This window comes from Lissotriton vulgaris, chromosome 2_1, assembly GCF_964263255.1.
Source record: "Lissotriton vulgaris chromosome 2_1, aLisVul1.2, whole genome shotgun sequence".
Classification (NCBI taxonomy): Eukaryota; Metazoa; Chordata; class Amphibia; order Caudata; family Salamandridae; genus Lissotriton; species Lissotriton vulgaris.
Window position 1 is genome coordinate 2,045,181,491 of NC_141687.1, and position 21,116 is coordinate 2,045,202,606.

A 21,116-nucleotide genomic window follows, 5' to 3' on the forward strand; every position below is an offset into this window, starting at 1 on the left:
TCAGCGCGCTATCTGCCATATGATTAATTAATTAAGAAGGGAGCCTACCCCTTTATCGCAGCCGGAAATCACCGTTGCAGCCCGGGCGCTGAGGGAACTGTGAGGAGAAACAGCGCTGAGGAGCCTACCCTCGTGTCAGCGCGCTGTCTGCGTATAAGTAATTAATTACAAGGGAGCCTACCCCTTATCGCCGCTGGAAATCACCGCCGCAGCCCGGCGTGCGTGTGGGACCCCCCACTGTGGCGAGTGTCGTTGCGGCGGCCCCCGGTACCAGGAGAGGGCCGCCGAAGTGAAGGAAGGGCCGCGCTCGGCCCTGAGGCCGCCGACTCCCGCATCACGTGACGGGGGGACAGGCCGCGTCATCGGCCCGCCCCCGTCGCGCACGGATTGGCCTGCGCGGCCGTGACCTGTGAAGGCCGCGCAGGGATTGGCTGACAGCCGGCAAGGCCAGAAGAGGCGGGATCGAAGCCCCGGGTCCCCGTGAGGTAGGAGGGGGACCCGGGTGAAGAGCTGGTGTGGGGCCCCCGTGGACGAAGGGGGAGCCCCGAGGATCGAGCGACCGGAGCGGGAGGCCACCCCGCCGGTCTGTGCCCGCGCTGGAGGGAGAAGCAGAGTCTAAGCCCCGGGTCCCCGTGACGTAGGAGGGGGACCCGGGTGAAGCTCCGTTGCGGGGCCCCCGTGCCAAGGAGGGAGCCCCGAGAGAAGCGACCGGAGCGGGAGGCCACCCCGCCGGTCTGTGCCCCACGCGAGGGGCCGGTGAAGAAGGCGGGGCCGGGGCACACTGTCGGTGCTAGCCCCGCCTCCTGACTAGAGGCGACCGGAGAAGGGAGCCGTGCGAGGTGGGAGGAATGCCAGGCAGGCTTCCCCCCACGTGTGCCGAGACACTTCGTGTGTCCCCTGAGGCCTCCCTGAGGTTGGATTAAAACCCCGGGCCCCTGTGAGGAAAGGAGGCCCGGGTGAGGAGAGTATAGTGGCCCCCCAGGCCCCCGAGAGGAGGAGGGGCCCGAGTGTTGCCGCAGAGAGGAGGGGCCTCGAGGCACATTGCCGGTGCCTGCCCCCTCCTCTGGAAAGGAGTCCTGCGACTCGAGGCACATTGTCGGTGCCTGGTGACCCCCCCCCTGCAGATGACGCCCCGCAGGACCTATTGAGCCCCGCAGGAGCCATCGAGGAGAGCCTGGTGAGTGGGGCTTGGATTAACCTGTGTGGAGGTCGGGGCACAGGGTCGGTGCTCGCCCCAGGACTTGGGCTAGCCTCTGGAAACTGTACTGAGCTTCATTGGCCCTATTGATCCCCTTTTTAAGCCTCTAGACTGGGCCGGGACATTACTGAGGCCCCCCCCCCCCGGGATTGGTACAGGGACAAGTTAACCCCTAGCTAGGTGTTAGGCCCTGCAGAGTGAAGGGCTGGGTAACTCAGCCTGGTTGTTAATGGCTTGTTGATCCCTGAGCCCTGCAATGGTTATTTGCCATGTTCATTTCTGATCAGGATGCTGGTTGCCTAGGGTAACGCAGCGTTTCATGTTACCTGTCCAGGTGTGATGCACCACTGCGCCTAGTGGTTATTGCCTGCCTGACCTCCCGAGTTAGGGCCAAGCTTTATGCCAGTGTGGGGTGCCCTAGGGAGTATATTAGAGGCCTGGTTCTTATGTTGTTGATGCCAATGCCCTGCTTAATGGTTGTGTTGCAGGTTGCAGGGGGGGGCTGAGGATTCATGTTCCTGTCTGGTATTATATGATGTTTTTCCCTTACAGGGGTTGGGTTGGCGTTGTCACGCATGAGGTGTAATTACGCTAATATGCAACTTACAATTTCAGCCAACCTCCCAAGGATGAAGGCCTGAGTAGGCCCTGCCAGACGCGTAGTTCCCTAGGTGGAGGGGGGAAGAAACCTGATGTTTTATTACAGGTGTTCCTGCCTAATGTTAATGCCAGGTGATTCCTATTCTCTTTGCAGGAGTCGCCAATGCCAGCTATTTTGGGTTCTTACCCCTAATGTTTGGTTGCATGTTTAATGGGCGAATACACCAAGTGCATTTTTCCCTGATATAGGTGTCATTGATGTTACGTGCCAAATGCTAACCTTTTGATATTTCAGCTATGGACTATGGACTCAACCCTTTTTGTCCCATGTAAATAATCCCCCACTGAAATACTTGGCTTGGGTGCCAGTTGGCGCCATGTTATGATTAACAGTGTATTTTTCCTTTTTACCTTACAGGTTGGAGATATCACTAAACTACTTCTTTTCCAACCAAAGGTGGAGTTGCGTCTCTTTTGTAGTGTACCTGGTGTGTCGTCTGTGGGTACTGCGCGAATGCTTCACATGTCCTCGAAGTTTGGCCTGCCCGCTTGATGTAATGCTACCCCCTTGGAGATTTGGGTAACCCCCATTTCTTACAATAAGGATGAGGTTAAACAATTGAATGCGAATATTCACAATTTTTTCAAAGACATGTCTTCCGTAAGCTCCCCAGTAGTCTTGTGGGATGCCTTTAAATGTACTGTTAGAGGTTATATAATAAAAAAAATGGCCAAATGGAACGCTGATATTAGAAGATTACTCATTGCCTTCGGTGATGAAATTAAAAGTAAAGGATTCTTATATAGAGGCTCTAAGGAGAAATCGCTTCTACAAGAGATCAAGAACCTAAAATATTCTTACAACTCCATAGTTACCAAAAGGGCTCACATTGGGGTTGAGGTGTAAAAATCTAAACATTTATTGTTACGTAACTGCGCAGGTAAGATGCTAGCTGCTACACTAAAATATCAGGATACAAATGTTAAAACGGCTCAGATCTCTTAGATCAATGATATTTCTGGTTCCAGGAAGGATCATACTCAGGACATTGAGGTTTTCCATGATTTTTATAAAAAATTATATACGCCCAAAGTTCAGTGTAACCTAGCTACATGTCAGCAATTCTTGACTTCTATTCCTACAAAAACTATTTCCGATTCAAACATGGCTGACTTGGGAAAACCAATTGATGCTGAAGAAATAATTCAGGCCATTAAGGCTACTAGGTCAGGGAAGGCTCCAGTACCTGACTGGTTCCATATTGCCTTCTATAAGACTTTTCTATCTTCTTTATTAAATTATCTCAAAGATGTTTTTGACAATTTTGTCTCGTCTGGTAAGGTCTGTCTCAGCTGCGGAGGTCACTATTGTTGTAATTCTTAAAGAGGGAAAGAATCATTCGGACCCTAAATATTTCTGCCCAATTTCTCTTCTAAATATGGAAGCTAAGATTTTTGCCAAAATTTTGGCTAAAAACTTGGAGGGCCATGTCCCTAATCTTTTCCATTCCTCCCAGACTGAATTTTTTAAAGGAAGGTTGGTTAGAGAAAATATTTGAACTTTTTGTCATATTCTGAAAAAAGCAAAAATCCCCTCAAAAATTGCCCTCGACGCCGAGAAGGCTTTTGATAAAGTCTCTTGGCCTTTCCTAAAAGCAGTTCTTCAATCTCATAATCTTGGTGATTCATTTATTAATATGGTAATGTCCCTATATGCTCAACCTAAAGCTAATATTAGAATCAATGGGGATACATCTTCCTTTTTTGATCTTTGCCAGGGCACTAGGCAAGGCTGTCCATTGTCTCCTCTTCTGTTTTTTTTGTCTATGACCCACATCTTCGGTTACATAACCTCAATCAGGACATTAGAGGTTTTCAATTTGGTTTGCACACCATTAAAACGGCCGCTTATGCAGATGAGGTGCTTATTTTTTCTAAAGATATCGTGAAGGCGATCCCTGCCGTTTCCAAGACTATTAAAAATGTTTCTCTTGTTTCAGGGTATACTCTGAATAAGGACAAGACGGAAATGTTCCCCCTGAACACATTATGCTTCACTTCTCACATGGGGAATGTAGGGTTTAAATGGCAATCGACTCGTATTAAGTATCTAGGGATTTGGTTCTGTAAAAATGTCAGATGCTATTTCATATAATGAATCTCTTATCATAGCTAAGATTAAAGACCTACTGAACGCATGGTCGCCTAAATACATTTCCTGGTGGGGACGCTTTCAAGTCTTGAAGATGATGATTACTCCCATTGTTAATTTTTTTTCGTCTATGCTGCCTATGAAGCTATCCTCATTCTTTTTCCATAAGATTGAGGTTCGTACTTAAAATTTTTCATGGAGTGATAAACTCGCTATAATAGCATATAAACATTTTAGGAAACCCTATGCCCTGGGGGGGATGCAATCTTCCGGACTAGAACTTGTATCAAACTGCCTTTTTAACATCCCAAGGGGCTCTTTGGTTTGCACCGGATTCCAACCACACCCCTCCTTGGATCTATATTGAACGACAGTTGGGCTCTCCTCTTCCCACTTCTAATTTTATGACCGCATCTACATTGACCCTTCTGTTCTCAAGAAGCATTATCTCAGATACAATTAATGCATTAAAATGCATAGACAAAAAGGTTTCTAAACCAATTCATAAATCCAGGTGGTCCCCTCTATGGCATAATCCTAAAAATGTGACTGATATTGATACAATGTTTTCCTGGGCAAGGAAAGGGTATTACGTTGGTCAAAGACCTTTATGATTCTAAGCAAGACACGATTCCTTTTTCCTCTTTAGCTAAAGACTATAATCTCAGTAATATGGATTTTTCTTCCTTTCTGAAAGTGAAGATAGCTTTAACTAAAATACCTTTTTATCCTGAGTCACTACAGTTTCGCTTCTATCTATGTGGAGCAGATCAGGTCATATTGCTTCCAGGATTTATAAGTTTTTATCTGCTACGTCGGAAGTTTTTGCTAAGGAATAAGATTGCTTCTTCTCTTATTTAATCAACATTTTTTACTCTGAATCTCCTACACTGGACCTTAACTTAAAGATAACAATCTTTGTTGGAGTTGCAAACTAGTTGCTGGAACCCATCAACATATGTTTTTTGAATGCTTGATATTGCATCCTTTCTGGGAATTGGTCCACAAAAACTTACTGCTAATTTTTGGTATTACGTTTGAGCTCTCAATAGCTTTAATCTTATTAGGCCCATGGGCTGCACCTACCCCATTACCACTTGATGATACGGATATGCAATTACTAGCCTTGTTCATATCATTTGCTGGTAAAATTATATTAACAGAGTAGAAGTCTTTTAATTCAGTATCATACCATACTTGGTGGGCTTGGGTATCATTTCTTCAAGTAGCTCATACCTTGATTGAAGATAGGCTCTATACGCTGTCTATTTCTAGTGTGGTTTGGAGGTCTTTGGATAGATACATGGACTTGGCTTCGCAAGGGCTGGTGGCTCAATTTACTTTTGTGTCTTTCTCTTAAGCTATTTCTCTCAAAGAAGCAGGCGTTCCCATCTTGTGATTATTCTCTTGATTATTCTCCTCTCTTCCTCTTCTTTACTTTCCTTTTCTTTCCTTCCTCTTTCTCTCTCTCTCTCTCTTCTTTATTCGCATTATTTATTTATCTAAGCAATACAACCACTTTCATGAAAATGTTTTTTATTCTTAATTATTTGGGTATTACATTTAACTTAGTTATTACATGAAATATACTTCTATTTATGAATTGCTCATATTGGTATGGTTTATAAGACTTGTTGTATTGTATTATATATCATCTTAATTGTCTGTATTCCTTTAGTAAAACGATAAAGAATATTGGAACTATGAAACATTTATACCTCGGATGCGAAGTAAACACTCCATAGCAAAAAACTTTTTGCAACAATAGTAACTTTGAGCCCTCTTCAGTGGCGTAGGAAGGGGGGTGCTGAGGGGGTGACAAAATGGCAAAAATATGTGCTTTAAACACATATTTCTGCCATTTTGCATTGCAATAATCCATACTAATATAATAAAGAGAGAGCCCAAACCTTTGAGGCGGGTAATCTCAGGAACCACAGTACCAATCACAACACCCAATACAGCGTTGGAAAGGGCAGTTGCAGCAGAAGGACATAGGCTATGCAGACGCCTACCATATACATTTAAAAGGTAAAATAACCGTGCCAGCAAAGTAGTCCCTTGTGGGTGTGTCTGCGTTGTGCTGAGGATGTGTGCTAGGGGCGTGTGGTACGTTCCGCCCTTCATGCCATGTCTCATATCGTGTGCTGTGGGCGTGTGCTGGGGGGTGGGAGTGTGCGGGCGCAGGATTACAGAAAAAAAAGTGAGCGCTGTGCCCAATATTTCTTTGTTTTTTCTTCCCAGGTTCTGTACATTCCAGCTCCTGGTGTCCACCCTGCTCCCTTTAAATACCCCTGCACCCCATAATCATAACCCACCCGTACTCCTTAAAATATCCCAACACTCTTATACACTAACCTATCTTAACCCTATAAGTATACCTTGTACCCCAAACCTATCCCTAAAAATACACCTGTACCCCAAAACCCAAATCTACCCCTGAACCCTAAAAATACCCCTGTACCCCAAAACCCAAACCTAGCCCTGAACCCTAAAAATACCCCTGTACCCCAAACCCCAAACCTACCCCATAACCCTTAAAATACCCCTGTACCCCAAAACCTAGCCCTGAATCCTTAAAATACCCATGTATCCCAAAACCCAAACCTAGCCCTGAACCCTTAAAATACCCCTGTACCCCAAAACCCAAACCTACCCTTGAACCCTAAAATACCCCTGTACCCCAAAACCCAAGCCTAGCCCTGAACCATTAAAATACCCCTGTACCCCAAAACCCAAACCTACCACTGAACCCTAAAAATACCCCTATACCCTAAAACCCAAACTTAGACCTGAACCCTTAAAATACCCCTGTACCCCAAAACCCAAACCTAGCCCTGAACCCTAAAAATACCACTGTACCCCAAAACCCATACCTATCCCTAAACCCTAAAACTACCCCTGTACCCCATAATCCAAAACTATATCTGAACTCTTAAAATACCCAAACACCCCAAAACATATACCTCAGTACTCCAAAACATATAGCCCTATACCCATACTTACCTTATCCAAACATTAAAAAAAACATGCTTTTACCATTCATGCATTTACAACGAATTTCGTTGTAAATGTATGCGTGGTAAAAGCATATAAAATGTAATGCTATGCGTTATAATGGCATTGCGGAGTCATGGTACTTTCGTAATGAAAGTATGAGGAGTGATGGTATGCGGAAAGAAAGTTGCGGAATAATGGGTGTTTACCCTCCCCCGATAAGTACATTGGTGGCACGCGGCCCACATCTCCAGCAACATACTCATATTTTTTCACCACCGATTTGAAAAAAGCGCAGGTCTCTCTCATTTATGGCCAGCACCGACATACACTTTTAGACACACCTCCCGCCACAAGTTCTAGAATTGCGAACTTTAGAGCTGGGGAGCTACGTTCGAATCTCGGCATCAGCTCAACATCCTGTGATTCCAGGCAAATCGCTTTGTCTCCCCGTGCCTACCACAAATATATGTGTTCTTCTGTAATGTAAATTGTGCTCATTCCATGTTGTCGAGTTCGCGCTATATAATATTGCAAGGAAAAATAAAGTAGGGAAACTGGAGTTCACACACTACTGAACGCGCACTCTTAAGTGCATCAGCAGTGCACTGTGATTCGGAGCGTTTCACAGGCCTGTCACAGATAAGAAATGCTATCAAAACGAAATCCTTCAAAACAATATACTACTGTCCGGCAGCAATATATACCGGGACAACGTCGGGACGGGCTGCTAGTAAATTAATAAAAATATTCGTATCAATTCCCTTGTTTCAGAAACCATGGCTATCAACACGTGCATTTTCAGTGACAAGAGGTAAATAAGAAGCACTACCCGTGACCTTCACCTCCGCACTCTAACGTCTCAGTGTCGCTTTTAAGGAGAGGTAATTGCAGTTATCTTCTTTAAGAAAGGGCTTGGAGTATAAGAGCAGTAACCCCGCTCAAGCAAATGCACCACTGCCCCTGAATTCCACAATCCAGAATCCAGTGACAGAAGCATGCAGTTGCTAATATCCGGTTGCCAGGAGAATAGAACCAAAAATTACACTTATTAAGTACATATTAAGTATTAAGAGGATAGAACATATATCCTCTTTCATTAAATAACAAGCAAAAATAACATCGTTTTTTTTTAATTCTGTAGGTGGCACCCTTGAAAGAGTACTGAGATTTCTTCTGGAGTTACACAATTGGTCTTCTACAACAGGATTGGTTTTTAACCACTCCTGAACTTCCACATCACTGCAAATAGCGTTTGGAATTCCACCATCTTCCATCAGAAAGTTTAAGAGAATCGCCTCTAACCACAGAAACCTTTTTAATATCAGACAACCTGGAATTGCCTTTGCCAAAGAAAGATCCTATGTGTACCCTCACATACATCCCTTCTTTGAACACTCTTGGTTTTTTAACCAACTTGCTGTTGTGTCTCCGCCCATATGCTAATTGGCAGTTTTCCACCTTGTTCCGTACGGCTCTCTCATTCACACTTTTTTTTATCACATCTCTACATCCATGCAGGCACAGCTATGGTACATGGAACTCAACCCTTTAATAGGCAAAAGGGTGTTTCACCAGTTACAGAATGTGGAGTAGTTCTATATATCCACATCTTTTTTACACAACTCCAACACAAATTACCATGCACAGCCATTTGGATGCATTCTTCTAAGACTCGGTTAAAGCGCTCAACCAAACCATTTCGCCAGTGAGGATAAGGAGCTGTTCTGAAATGTTTAATACCCCATTTTTAAAGAAAATCGCTGAACTCACCAGAAATAAATTGGGGGCCATTATCAGATAAAATTTCCGCAGGACATCCTTCTCTAGGAAAGATTTCCTCACAAAAGTTTATTACATTACTTGTCTTAACTTCACGAGCAAAGGTTACCTGGCCATTTAGAGAAATAGTCCATTATCCCTAATGCATACTTTTCTCCTATGCCTAATAGTTCAAAAGATTCACAAATCTCAATGGGCCTCTTTCCCACGCATAGGCCACTACAGAATGTATGAGTGTTTCTTGTACTACATGAGCTTTATCACTGCATGAGCACGCAATACATTCTCTTACAAATCTTTCTTGTATCTGTCCGTACCTGACCACCAAAAATCATCTCTAGCCTTCCTTTTCATAGCGGTCATGGCACCATGAGCTTCGTGTAAAAGTTCCATAAGTCTATTCCTCATACTGGTCGGAACTACTAACTTGTTACTCCTTCCTAAAATCCCTTAAACTTCTGATAATATAATCCAAACCTCTTTATATTGCAACAGGTCATGGGCAAATTCCATCCATAATTATTTGGTACATTTTTAACCACTTTACTTATGATTTCATCATCAGAAATGGCTTGTTTCCACTCAGACTCCTCTATGGCTTGACACACGTCTACTAATTAAGCAACAATCCATTCATCCTGATCAGATTTCTCTTCATCACTTTCCAATTTATCAACAGACAAATGAGGCAAACAATCAGCGTTTACATTCCTGGTTCCAGGAACGTACTTTAAGGTAAAATTGTTTTCCTGTAACCAATAAATCCACTTAGCTATTCGCGGTGTTGCTCTACCTGCACCGGCCGTAGAAAATATATCAATGAGAGGTTTATGGTCAGTATGCAGTTCAAAATTGGTGCCTCACAAAAGAGCGCGAAAATGCTGTCCTCCCCACCAGCATGCGAATGCCTCTTTTTCAATTGTAGAATACGTGCCTTCAGCACCCTTGAGCGTGCATGATGCGAAGGCCACCACTTTTTCTTTCCCTTCTTGTAATTGCATTAAAACTGCTCCCAAACCATATCCGCTGGCATTTGTTACTATTATACTTTTATCTCTGGGATTGAAAGGTTTTAAAGAGGTAGCTTTTGAGACAGCTACTTTGACTTCATTTAAAGCACTTTGACACTTATCAGTCCACACATACGTTGCATTCCTTTTCATTAATTCACACAAAGGAAAAACACAGTCAGAAAAATAAAAGATGAATCTCGAATAATATTCGGCCAATCACAGGAACGATCTTAACTGGTCCTTATCATGCGGAATGGAAGCCTTCTCTAAATCCTCCACAAGTTTGAGTTTTGGTTTGATTCCATCTTGAGACAATGTATGACCAAAATAATCTACTTCTGATTTGCAGAATTTGCATTTCTGTAAACTTATGGTTAAACCACCTTTTTCTACTCTGCTAAGTACAATTCTTAAAATCTTATGTTGTAGCTATCCTTACCCCACACTAAAACATTGTCTTGTAATACAAACACATTGGAGACATCCTTCAAAACTCCTAGCATCACCCTTTGGAAAACTGCCGAAGCAGATGCCAGACCAAAGGGCATGCAAATTAATTGAAATGCACCTTCTGGAGTTATGAAGGAAGTCAAATGTCTGGATACAGGTTACAACAAAACTTTATGGTATGCACTTGATAAATCTACGGTTGAGAAAACCTTCCCGTTGTCCACACTGGCAATCATCTCATTTATGCGAGGTAACGGATGGCGATCCACCCATGTGCATTCATTTAAATCCCTCAAGTCTGCACACATGCGGATACTGCCATTGGGTTTGCGTGCGATCACAATGGGACTTAACCAATCCGATGCTTTTATCGGTTCTATAATGCCTTCTTCACATAACCTGTTTAATTCATGTTTAAAGGGTTTCGTACTGTGTGGACTTAAGGAGAGGACACATCTTTAAGAATTATGCGATGTCAAACATTTTAAGCAACCTAAATCTTTTTTTAAAGATGTGAAAGCTGAATATCCAATCATTAGTACATTGTGGTTCAGTCATCAACACTTGCAAAGGATGGTTGGAGTCAAGTAGAATATCTAAGGCTTTTTGTTCTCTCCACCCCAACAACAACTTTACTTTTTCTACAACATATATTTCAGCTGTGCCCTCTCTTTGGTGAAACCTAATTTTGCCAAGTGCAGGTATTTTTTGGCCACAGTATCCTACATGATTTACATCAGCAGTTTGTAATTCATTAGAACCTAAATCCATCCATACTTGTTTATCAATTAAAGTGATAGGTGAACATGAATCGGTCCACATAGCTAATTTCTTGTTGTCAATCAAAATATTGCATTTAGGTGGACAATAAATGTTGCTAGGTTTCTTATTAGTAGAATCCATTTCATTGATTACTAAAACCTCTATGTCACTTTAACTTCCTGAATTGACAATGACATTTACAACTTATTTGGTGTGAGAAGTGTCACTCGCTTTACATACTCTAGAAAAGTGAGCTATTTTTTTACACTTATAACATCAATGAGTAGCATCAGCAGTGTGTCTATTGCTCCCACATCTATAACATGACCTTCTAAAATTGTTTCTTATCGCTGTTGTTTTTGTTATCTTCCGAACACTCTCCTTTCTTGTTGCTACTTACATTGCATACCTTAGGTTTATTAGCATCATCAGTAGACTCTATTTTTGATAACTCTTTCACATACGGTGGTGCATTCACAATGCACTTAGCAATTTCTAAGGTCTTCTCTAAAGTGAGAGCCTTTAAATCTAGTAACTTTTCTTGTATTTTTGTATTGTTAGTAGCATTTATCAATTGATCTCTAATTATCTTATCCCTGAGATCTCTAAATGTACATGCTATAGTTACTCTCCTTAACGCTGTTACATCCTGTTCAATCTTTTCCTCTTGTAATTGTTCTCGGGAAAAGAATTTCTGTTTTTCCACGAACATGCTTCACTTCTTGCCATAGTTCTCAGACAACGCTGCAATAGCTAATTCATAAACATCTTCACTCTCTTCTGTTGCATTTTCACCAGAGCTCCTTACATTAATAACTGTTTTAGGAAGAGTTTTCAAAACTTTCCTTCCTTCAACACCCAAGCTCAGTTTCAAAGATTGCAAATTTTCTAATAGTAACAAATACATCCCCACCAATAGCTTCTACATATGATGTGGAAAGCTTCTAGCCAGTCCTCCCAGTGCAGAAAGTAGGACCATGTTCTTCCAAAAACACAGGAGGTGGAGGGATTGACTGTGTTGCCATGGTAGAAAAATTAATTAAAACGATTTGAATGGGACAGTCAATAAAACATGTATAGATAAGCAGTGTGCTGATCACTGAAACGTGTTGCTAGTTTTAGGTGTTCTTTTATGAGAGTATGCTTTAGTAACAAGTATTATGAGAAGGTGAACCTTGTAAGGAATCGAGAAGATAAGCGATGCGCTGGTCAGAGAATCAGACATAAAATCTCTGGACAATTCAAAGAGATTAGCGATTGTCCTTAAAAATGAATAAATAGTCTCACCAACTATAGAGAGTCTCCGATTTTACAACAGCTGTCAAAGTCAAAGAAGCATTTGAGTAGATACGATCTCTTTCACAAATGCCAAAACGTCAACGAAATTGCCAAATGCTGATAATGAGGAACAAATTCCTTCAAAATGGCGGCATGCACAACGTGACCTCGAGAGATGTGGGTCACGCAAAATCAATCAGAGAAGCAACCGGAACACATTATCCCTCCAAGATGGTGGCACGTACAATGTGACCTCAACAACGTGGTCACGCACCATCAACTTCAGAAAGAACAGGAACACTGAATCCGAGTTCTGTGTATGAACGTCTCACGATGACAATGACTATGACACAATGAACTCACAGTGGCTTCCTCGCAAAGTTTTGCGATGATTTGAAAGGCGCAGGTGCGCACAGCGGCTCCACAGGTAACTGTTGAGCAACTAAAATGTAAGTTTCAGTACTTACATATGTTTCTTTAAAAACTTGAAGTCCCACAATTACAGTACATCCACACACGCTGCTAGGGCTCTTCAATACTTCAAAGCGACAAAGCAAGCGGCAAAGCACACGACCATAGCCAGATTAGCCCTGATCAAATATAGATGAAAAAGAACAAAACTGCTCACAAAGATGTCCTCCTCCTCTTCTTTAGAGGGTGGATCCCATTCTCGTCATCATTTGTTAAGGAGAAGCAAACACAGTTATCTTCTTTAAAAAAGGGCTTTATTGAGTATAAGAGGAGTAAACCCCAGCAGCCGTTCCTGCGCAAGCAAATCCACCACTGCCCCTGATTTCCACAATCCACTGAAAGAAGCATGCAGTCGGTAAGCTCTGGTTGCCAGGAGAATAGAACCAAACATTACACTTATTAAGTACATGGATATAACAGTCACACATTTAATTTAGCAGTTTATGCCATAAGAACAATGGACAATTATTAGCTGTGGATAGTTCAAACAATGGCAACCAATAAACGTATTTTATGAACGTACGTCATACTCACCAGTATACTTTGTTGTCAGATATAATAGCAATGACGGCTGCTACGCTGATGGCGTAGGCCACGCAGTCTCGAAATAATGGCCAGCAGGATAACCTGGACACCTGCAGAGAAGAGGCATTTCTAGATCACAATCTACTACAACATCATGTCTTTCATAGCGATGTTTCTTTTACTACATACTAATTATACAGTGTTGGACTTGGCCCTTTTGGCAGGTTCACCCCTGAACTTTTTGCCTTCAGCTCTGACATAGTGGTAGTGATTTTTGGCCTCTGCGCACTTTAGCACTGTGGCCCAGTATAAAGTGCGTGTGCTCTCTGAGTGCGTGTGGTGAGATTGGCCTGCCCTCCCATAGGAATGCATGGGGGATATGTGTGTCCATAGTAATTCCTGATATAAGGGGCGAGTTTAGTATGTGCGCACTTGTGAGATGGTGTGCGCAGATTTATGGTGACTGGTGGAGAAATGCCACTTTTAGAAATTTGCATTTCTGTGTACTGTGTGTCTACCTGCCTGATGTGAATTTCATGTTTGGCTTGTGATTGACAGGTGCTGGAAGATGTGGCTGGAGCCAGGGTGGGTCTGCCCGATGGTGAATAGGGAGGTCTGCATGTAGATGGGAGGGAGGAGTTGCACCTGGGACCTGAATAGGGCTGTTTCTCCCCTCCACAATGCTGGCTCTGCCCCCTGTGGTGCGTCTGAGCACCTAGCCCCCACCTGACAATGGAGAGAGGAGCTGAGCACAACAAAGGGCTCCAAAGTTTCCCTGAACCAGTTGTATCTGGTTCTCCTCTTGCCCTACACTTTTACACAAATGAAAATGCTGTTTTAATATAGGGGCTGTGGCCCGATGAAGCTGTTCTTGCTTTTGGATCCTGATTCCTGCAGGGCGTGCTTCTACTGGGGCCCAGGAAGACTTGCCAGGAAGGCTGCCTCCCTGGGTCCAGCTATGTCCTGGAACCTTTGGCTTTATTTTCTTATTTCAGGACTTTAGGCAACCTTTTAGCTCCTGGGAGCGCTGCCTTTTAATTTGCCCAGCTGATGGAAAGCGTGGGCTTCGCAGCACCGAGCTGCCTCTCGCCATGAGGGAATTCCCAGCATAGGGATGCCCCCAAAATTGCCGGCCTTGCGGGTGCCCACCCCATTTATCTTTATTTAATGAGCAGGTGCCCACCCTGCGTCTTCATTTTAATTAGTGCCCGGGTGCCCACCCCTTGACTTTGCCTGTAAATGTAAATGTGTAGGCATTTATATAGCGCACTGCTACCCATAGGCGTCCTGGCGCTTCGACCGCTGCGAAACCCTTCCTGGCTTCCCTGAGAGATGGTCCCTTAATGGGTATCTCCAGGGTGAGACCAGGCATCCCCGGCGGTCTGGGGGGCCGTTAGTGAAGATGAGGCAAGCTAATGCCCAGAGTTGCAGAGTGTGATCGCTGATCAGAGTGGGCACCGAGGCGAGAGAATTATCGAGTCCGCTGACCCTGGTCCAGAAACCTGCCGCGCCGGGAATCGAACCCTGGTCCCGGGCCGTCCTCTGCTCTCGGGTCTGCCGCCTCTAACCAGTGAGCCACACTACTTCACTAGCAGGAGCCCACCCTGCTTCATATTTTAAAGCTACGAGGGAGCCTACCCCTCATTTGCACCGAAGAGAAATCACTGCCGCGGCCCGTGGCGCCAAACCGGAAGTAAGGCGCCCCTTGCCTGGGAGGTGGGCGGGGCCTGAGATCCAGCCAGAAGAAGCGCCAGAGTTGTTAACGATGCGGAGCCCCTGTAAGCTGTGGAGAGCCCCAGCGCCGGATTAAGAGTGCAGAAGGAACCCCGTGGGTTCCCTGGAAAAGTCCTGGGTCCCAATAGGGGGCCAGGGTGAAGAGCGGTGCAGCGGATCACCCACAAGGCTCTCAGGAGCTAGAGAGCCCCACCTGCTGCCACCGCCCAAGAGAAGACTGTTGCCTGCGCCAGCGGAGAGCCCAGGTGAGTGGGGCTTGCAGTAAATGGTGCCTGGCAGAGGCAGCCGGTCAGAGCGTCCCCGTTTGTGCAGCCGGCAGCTCCAACATGGCCATATTTGTTTTAAAGGGACCCCGGGGGGGTCCCGAGGTCCTGTGGACCAGTGCTGCCCATATTGGGCATTGTTCTCTAGCTGCCCCACTTTGCAGGGGTCAGCTGCAACTATGGGGCATGATGTACTTCAGAGCCCGTGTTTGGCTCCAACACTTGGGCAGAAGTAGTTTAGAGCTCCATGTGGCTCCAACAGAGGCACTATTAGAGCCCCAGCAAGACCCAGAGGGCACCATTGTGCCAGAGCTCATTTGTGCTATTCCCAGCTGTGCCGCACCAGCGTGGGCAGCTGCAACGTTACTACCTATCTTTCCAAAGGGCATGGAGTGCCCGGGCCTTTCCCTCATTTACAGCTGCGCAGCAATTAGTGCCAGCTGCACCGTTTAGGCACACAGTTCTTTGGGGGCATGTCTTGTGAAGTTAGGAGTGAGATGCACTCCTTTGCACCACACTTTACCAGCTGCACAGCAAGTAGTGGGCAGAGCTACGTTTAGGTTTGCTCAGTGGCGCACCCTTGACTTTCGCTGCATAGGCAGCAGCCCTGACTCTTTGGAAATAGTGCATTTGAGCCCCTTTTAAGATGGCCAGTTGGCCACGGGGACTGTTAGAATTGTAAGGCGCCAGGCCCTGATGTGATGTGGTGTTAGGATATGTAATGCATGTAGCATGATTATGCACCCTGTGTTATACCTCTAAATGTAGTTTTATGATTAGGAGGTTGTTCTGCATATTATGGTTTATGGTTATGAGATTATGTTTCACATGTGTGATTTATGCCCTAATGTGAGTTATGCTTAGGAGGTTAGGGTCTAAATCGCTTAGACTTGTGAGATGATTGCATAATGTGTTTATGCTGGTGAGGTTGGCGCCTGATGTAATACTGTGCATAATGTAGTTTATGTTACAGGCTGATGCTAAGTACAGTGATTACCAGTGGATACTGGTTGTACGTTTATGATATGTTTTACTTTGACTAAGTTCACTTTGTAATGCTTCTGACAGTGGTCCAAGTTGCCCTGTCATGTGTAAATAATTCCCTTGTAGATATGACTTAATGCCAGGTGGCGCCACGTATATTATGTGTTTACTATTCTATTGTGTTTTGAGAATACAAAGGCTATTTTTGATATAACCTTGTGTGGAGTTCCTTTTGTAATGTGCCTGGGATGTTGTTGCTGTGTGCGTGTCCAAATGCTTTACACATGGCCTCCTGGGTAAGCCGGACTGCTCGTGCCAAGCTACCAAGGGGATGAGCAGGGGTTATCTTTGGCCTGTAACTTCATTGCCCTGACTAGAGTGGTGGTCTCTGCCTGGCTTTGGCGCACGCCTTAGCCAACCAGAGATCCCATTTCTACATACTGTATTTTCACAATAACCTGGACAGTGACAATCGCATTAAATGAACACATATGTAATTGTTCCCGTCTAGTTATCTTTCTGCTATTTAACTGTATTTAAATATTAAACAGACACATAAAAGCAGAACAAGATGCACAGATGAGTTATTTTCCTGTTCAGTAAAATGTGACTTCTTCTCTCACGTACAGGTGTGTGGACATTTCTGGATTCAGGAATGACTTGACCTGAATCGATTATTTACTTTGAGAACAGTCTGGTTCTTACAGTAGAGCACATTCATGAATGAACAATATCTATAAATCCATCTAACTCCTAATAAAATTGTGAAAACTTTGTAAAATAATTTTTCTAAACTTGTTTTTTAGTCAGGATATACATATCAACAATATATAGTACGAGCATATACCTCATATATACAGTACATAGTTTATGTTGCAAGCACGTGGCAAGTACTTGCCAGTGCACGTGTTATAATCAGAATGCTAAAGGAGCTGCACATCCCTATTTTTAGGCAAATGAATAACCACGATAAAACATGCAACCATTAAAAGAAAAAAACTGGGCAGAGGTTGGCAGAACAGTACTTCTCATATCTTCCAACAACACGGACCAGTGTGGTTTTACAACTATGTTCATCCCAACTCCCCCTCTGATGGATCTTTGATGTATTTGGTAGCGTAGTACAGAGGTCATGCCCCCATGCATCTCCTGCAGTGTGTAGCTGAGTAGCATCCCAGGCCGCAGGGAATTCTCAAAGCTCCTCTCCCCGCTGTAACCAGTCAGGCCCCCTGGCTTCCCAAACATCTAAACTCCCAGGTCAGTCGGTATTGCCTGGGCAGTTGGGGTCCCCAATCCTCCCAAGTCTGTGTGCTAGGGGTCCCAAGCTGTGAGGGAGTGTCAGCATCCTCAGCCGTCTGCTCAAGGGTCTGTAACTTCTCTAGCAATAATCTTCATGTTTCCAAATCCTGTTGGCATTCTTGTCCGCGTGGACTATACGCAGACATCGTTCCTCAGCCACTCCCCATTCTCACATGTCTGCTATCTATCTGGGCAGTTATGTGGTGCCTGAAAGCACCAGTCCCAAGTAAGCAAATGTACATTGCATTCCGGTCTTTGTCTTTGGGAGCGGTAGGACCCCTAGAAGACAATGGTTAATTGTTGCCTGCCACACCACTAATCTGTATGGCTGAATCCGAGGGCAATCCCTCATCATGTGGGTGAACGCAGCCGGATCAGCACCGCAACAATGGCATCGGGGGGGGGGGGGTCGCATCAAACTGTACTATGTATGTGCGGTGTAGGTAATGAAATTGTAGGAGTGTGAAGTGAGCGCTGCTGCCCACTTCCCGGACCTGTGTGAACGCTCACGTCCATTCAACGTCTGTGAGGGGTATTGGTAGGTCTGTCGACCATCTATCCCAAATGCGGGAAACACTAACACTGTGATCGGCCTTGAGTGCTCAGTAGAAGTGAGAGATCAATCCCCTGTAGGTGCCTGGGTCAAGAATTGCCAACAAAGTGTGGGACTCCATAGGTTTCTCGGGAAGGACATTTAAAGCTCCTGTGCTGTGCGTGAGATTTATGCATATTGTAAAAAATGCTGATCAGAATCCTGAAGCGTTCCCGTGCTTCAGCAAATGGGAGAAAGGATTCGTTACTGTCCATCACACATTGAATATGGCAAGCGCTGCGCAGTCGTTGCAAGGGAAGTGTTCGTGCATGTGGCGCCTTCTGCAGCACCAATGTGACCGCACGTTCACAGGCCTACGACTTGATAGACTGTTCTCCCATCGCCAATCTGCCAGGAGGTTGTGCTCTGCATTGGGGCCCTCCTCACACCCGAGTGCCACATATTGGAAAAGAGCAGTAGGATATTAAAGATATAGGTCCGGGAGGCCCGGAGCCCCTGTTCCATATCCAGTTTAAGAGTCTCCAATTTTACCCTGGAGCACTTTCCAGCCCAAACTAACGATAGCAGGAATTTGTTAAGGATCTTGAAGACAGATCTGGGAATTCTGCAGCATGGTAGGAGCACTATCCAGGACAGGGCCACTCGGCCCATGATGGAGAGAGAGAGGTGATTCCAAAAACTAATGGAGGACTGTAAACCCATGAATACTGCCCCATATTCAATTCATATTGCATATAGGCTGAGTGTGTCACCTGAAATCCTAGGTAGCGGAAATGGTCACACTCCCATCGGAACTCCACTGTGGGGAGGTCATCCACCTCTGTACTTACTAATGTGCAAGTCGGAATAGCACTGAAATCTGATTATTGACTTTCATTCTTGACACTGTGCCAAATCCCGACAAGATTTCCAGAAGAGTGAGCATTGCCTCATCTGTGTGAGCGAGATACAGCGTGGCATTGTCCGTATATAAGGATACAACATGTACCCAGCAACCCACCTTGATGCCCCAACGGATCATGTCCCTTCGTAGTAGGATTGCCAGAGGCTCTATCACAAGGGTGAATAGGAGTGGGAACAATGGGCAGCCTTGTCTCGCTCCCTGTTTAATAGAAAGAAGTTCAGAAATCAACCGGCCATTGCGTACCCTAGCAGTTGGTAGGTTATACAGAAGGCGCACCTAGGAAATATGTTTCTGGCTGAGGTCCATTCTTGTCAGTACCTCCCATTGCAATGTATTGAAGGCGTGTTTGATGTCTAAAGCTAAACCAGCAGCATGGTTGTCCATATTTGCCGTGGCATGGAAAATGTGGGATTATGTTATTTATTTATTTATTTAAAATATTTATAAAGCGCGACTGTCACCTAGCAGGTATCCTGGCGCTGGTAGCTACTCTTGTGGTTTATTGACGGGGGTGGACTGGGTCTGGACGGTTTTTAAAGGGACAGGGGAAAGAGCCATGTTTTGATACGTTTCCTGAATGGGAGGAGATGAGGGATATGGCGAATGTCGACAGGTAGACTGTTCCATAGCTTGGCTGCAGCTACTCTGAATGATCTTCCTTCCATCCTGGCCTTCTTACATCTGGACACTCTCGCGAGGCAGGCAGTTGTGGACCTGAGTGTTCTGGTGGGGGTATACCAGGAGAACAGACGTTGAAGAGGTCTGGGTCCTATTCCATGTAGTGCCTTGAAGACCAGGCAAAGGGCCTTGAAGGCAATGCGTTGCCTCAAAGGCAGCCAATGCAACTCGGTCAGTGCGGCAGTGGCCGAGGATCTCCTAGTCCATCCCAGAGCCAGTTTGGCTGCTGCCGACTGGACTCGTTGGAGTCTGTCCAGTAGAGTCGCAGGAGATTCAAGCAGCAGGGCGTTGCAGTAGTCAAGGCGACTAAGAATAGTACACCTGACTACTAGTGCTCTGGCAGAGGATGGAAGTAGAGGCAAGACTTTGCGCAGTGAGCGCATAAGGCCGGCGCAGGTTGCGACTGTTCTTGAGACCTGTGTTTCCATGCTTAATTGATGGTTGAGCATGACGCCCAGGTTGCGAACGGTGGTAACTGGTGGGGGGTTGTTGGAGTTTTCCGGGGGCCAGAACTCAGCGGGCAGCGGGCGGGGTATGCGACTCGCAGGGCAGTACATCACCTCGGTCTTCGAGGAGTTGAACTGAAGTGAGTTCCGGTGCAACCAGCATGCCGTGTCTCGTAGGCAGTCATGGAAGGCTTGCAAGGAGATGGAGTCTTCGCCTTTCCACGAGAGAAGGAGCTGTGTGTCGTCCGCATAGTTTACTGTGGTCATGTTGTGTGACTTGATTAACGTGACCAGAGGTTTTAAGTAAACGTTAAAAAGAATCGGACTGATAGAGGAACCCTGGGGAACACCGTGAGGGACCGGGGAGAAGACCGATTGGAAAGGGGGGAGGGAAACAGCCTGTTTTCTGTCGCTGAGGTATGAGTGAAACCAGATCAGGGCCGTGCCGTCGATCCCTGCCGCTCTCAACCGCTGGAGCAGGACCCTATGATTGACAGTATCGAATGCGGCAGACAAGTCAAGTAAAATGAGGGCCACAGCTTGGCCCCTGTCTGCGCGCATTCAAAGCTCCTCCATGGCCGTGAGCACCGCGGTTTCAGTGCCATGGGCTGGGCGGAACCCAAATTGGAATTCGTCCAAAAAGTGGTGCTGCTCGAGGTGGGTTGAGAGGCATTTACTGACCCAGCGTTCGAGCACCTTCACTGGGAAAGGCAGGAGTGATATGGGGCGGAAGTTGGACAGACAATCTGGGTTTAGCGTGGGTTTCTTTAGCAGCGGGGTTATAAGCGCTTGCTTCCAGGAGCGGGGAACGACGCCGCAGCTCAGGGATTGATTACAAATCAACCGGAGGGTGTGAAATAGTTGGTGCCCGCAGATTTTCCATATTTTCGGTGGCAGAGGGTCAAGGGGGGATCCGGAAGTGATGCCCTGTGCGACTATTTGGCCTCAGAGATTCAGGGTTAGTGGGGTTGATTTCGGGGAGGGTGGAGAGAGTGGAAGACGGGGGCGTTGCCAGGTTATTAATGAT

The 21,116-nt window shown here is 45.4% G+C and overlaps 1 protein-coding gene across 1 annotated transcript in view; it reads right to left on the reverse strand.

The window, feature by feature from the left end:
• Nucleotides 1–21,116, reverse strand: part of SLC24A5 (solute carrier family 24 member 5) — a 260,856-nt gene that overhangs the window by 60,277 nt on the left and 179,463 nt on the right. The window contains exon 5 of the mRNA XM_086959008.1: nt 13,238–13,338. Coding sequence (XP_086815134.1) covers nt 13,238–13,338 — 101 coding nt within the window. The remainder of the gene's footprint in view (nt 1–13,237; nt 13,339–21,116) is intronic.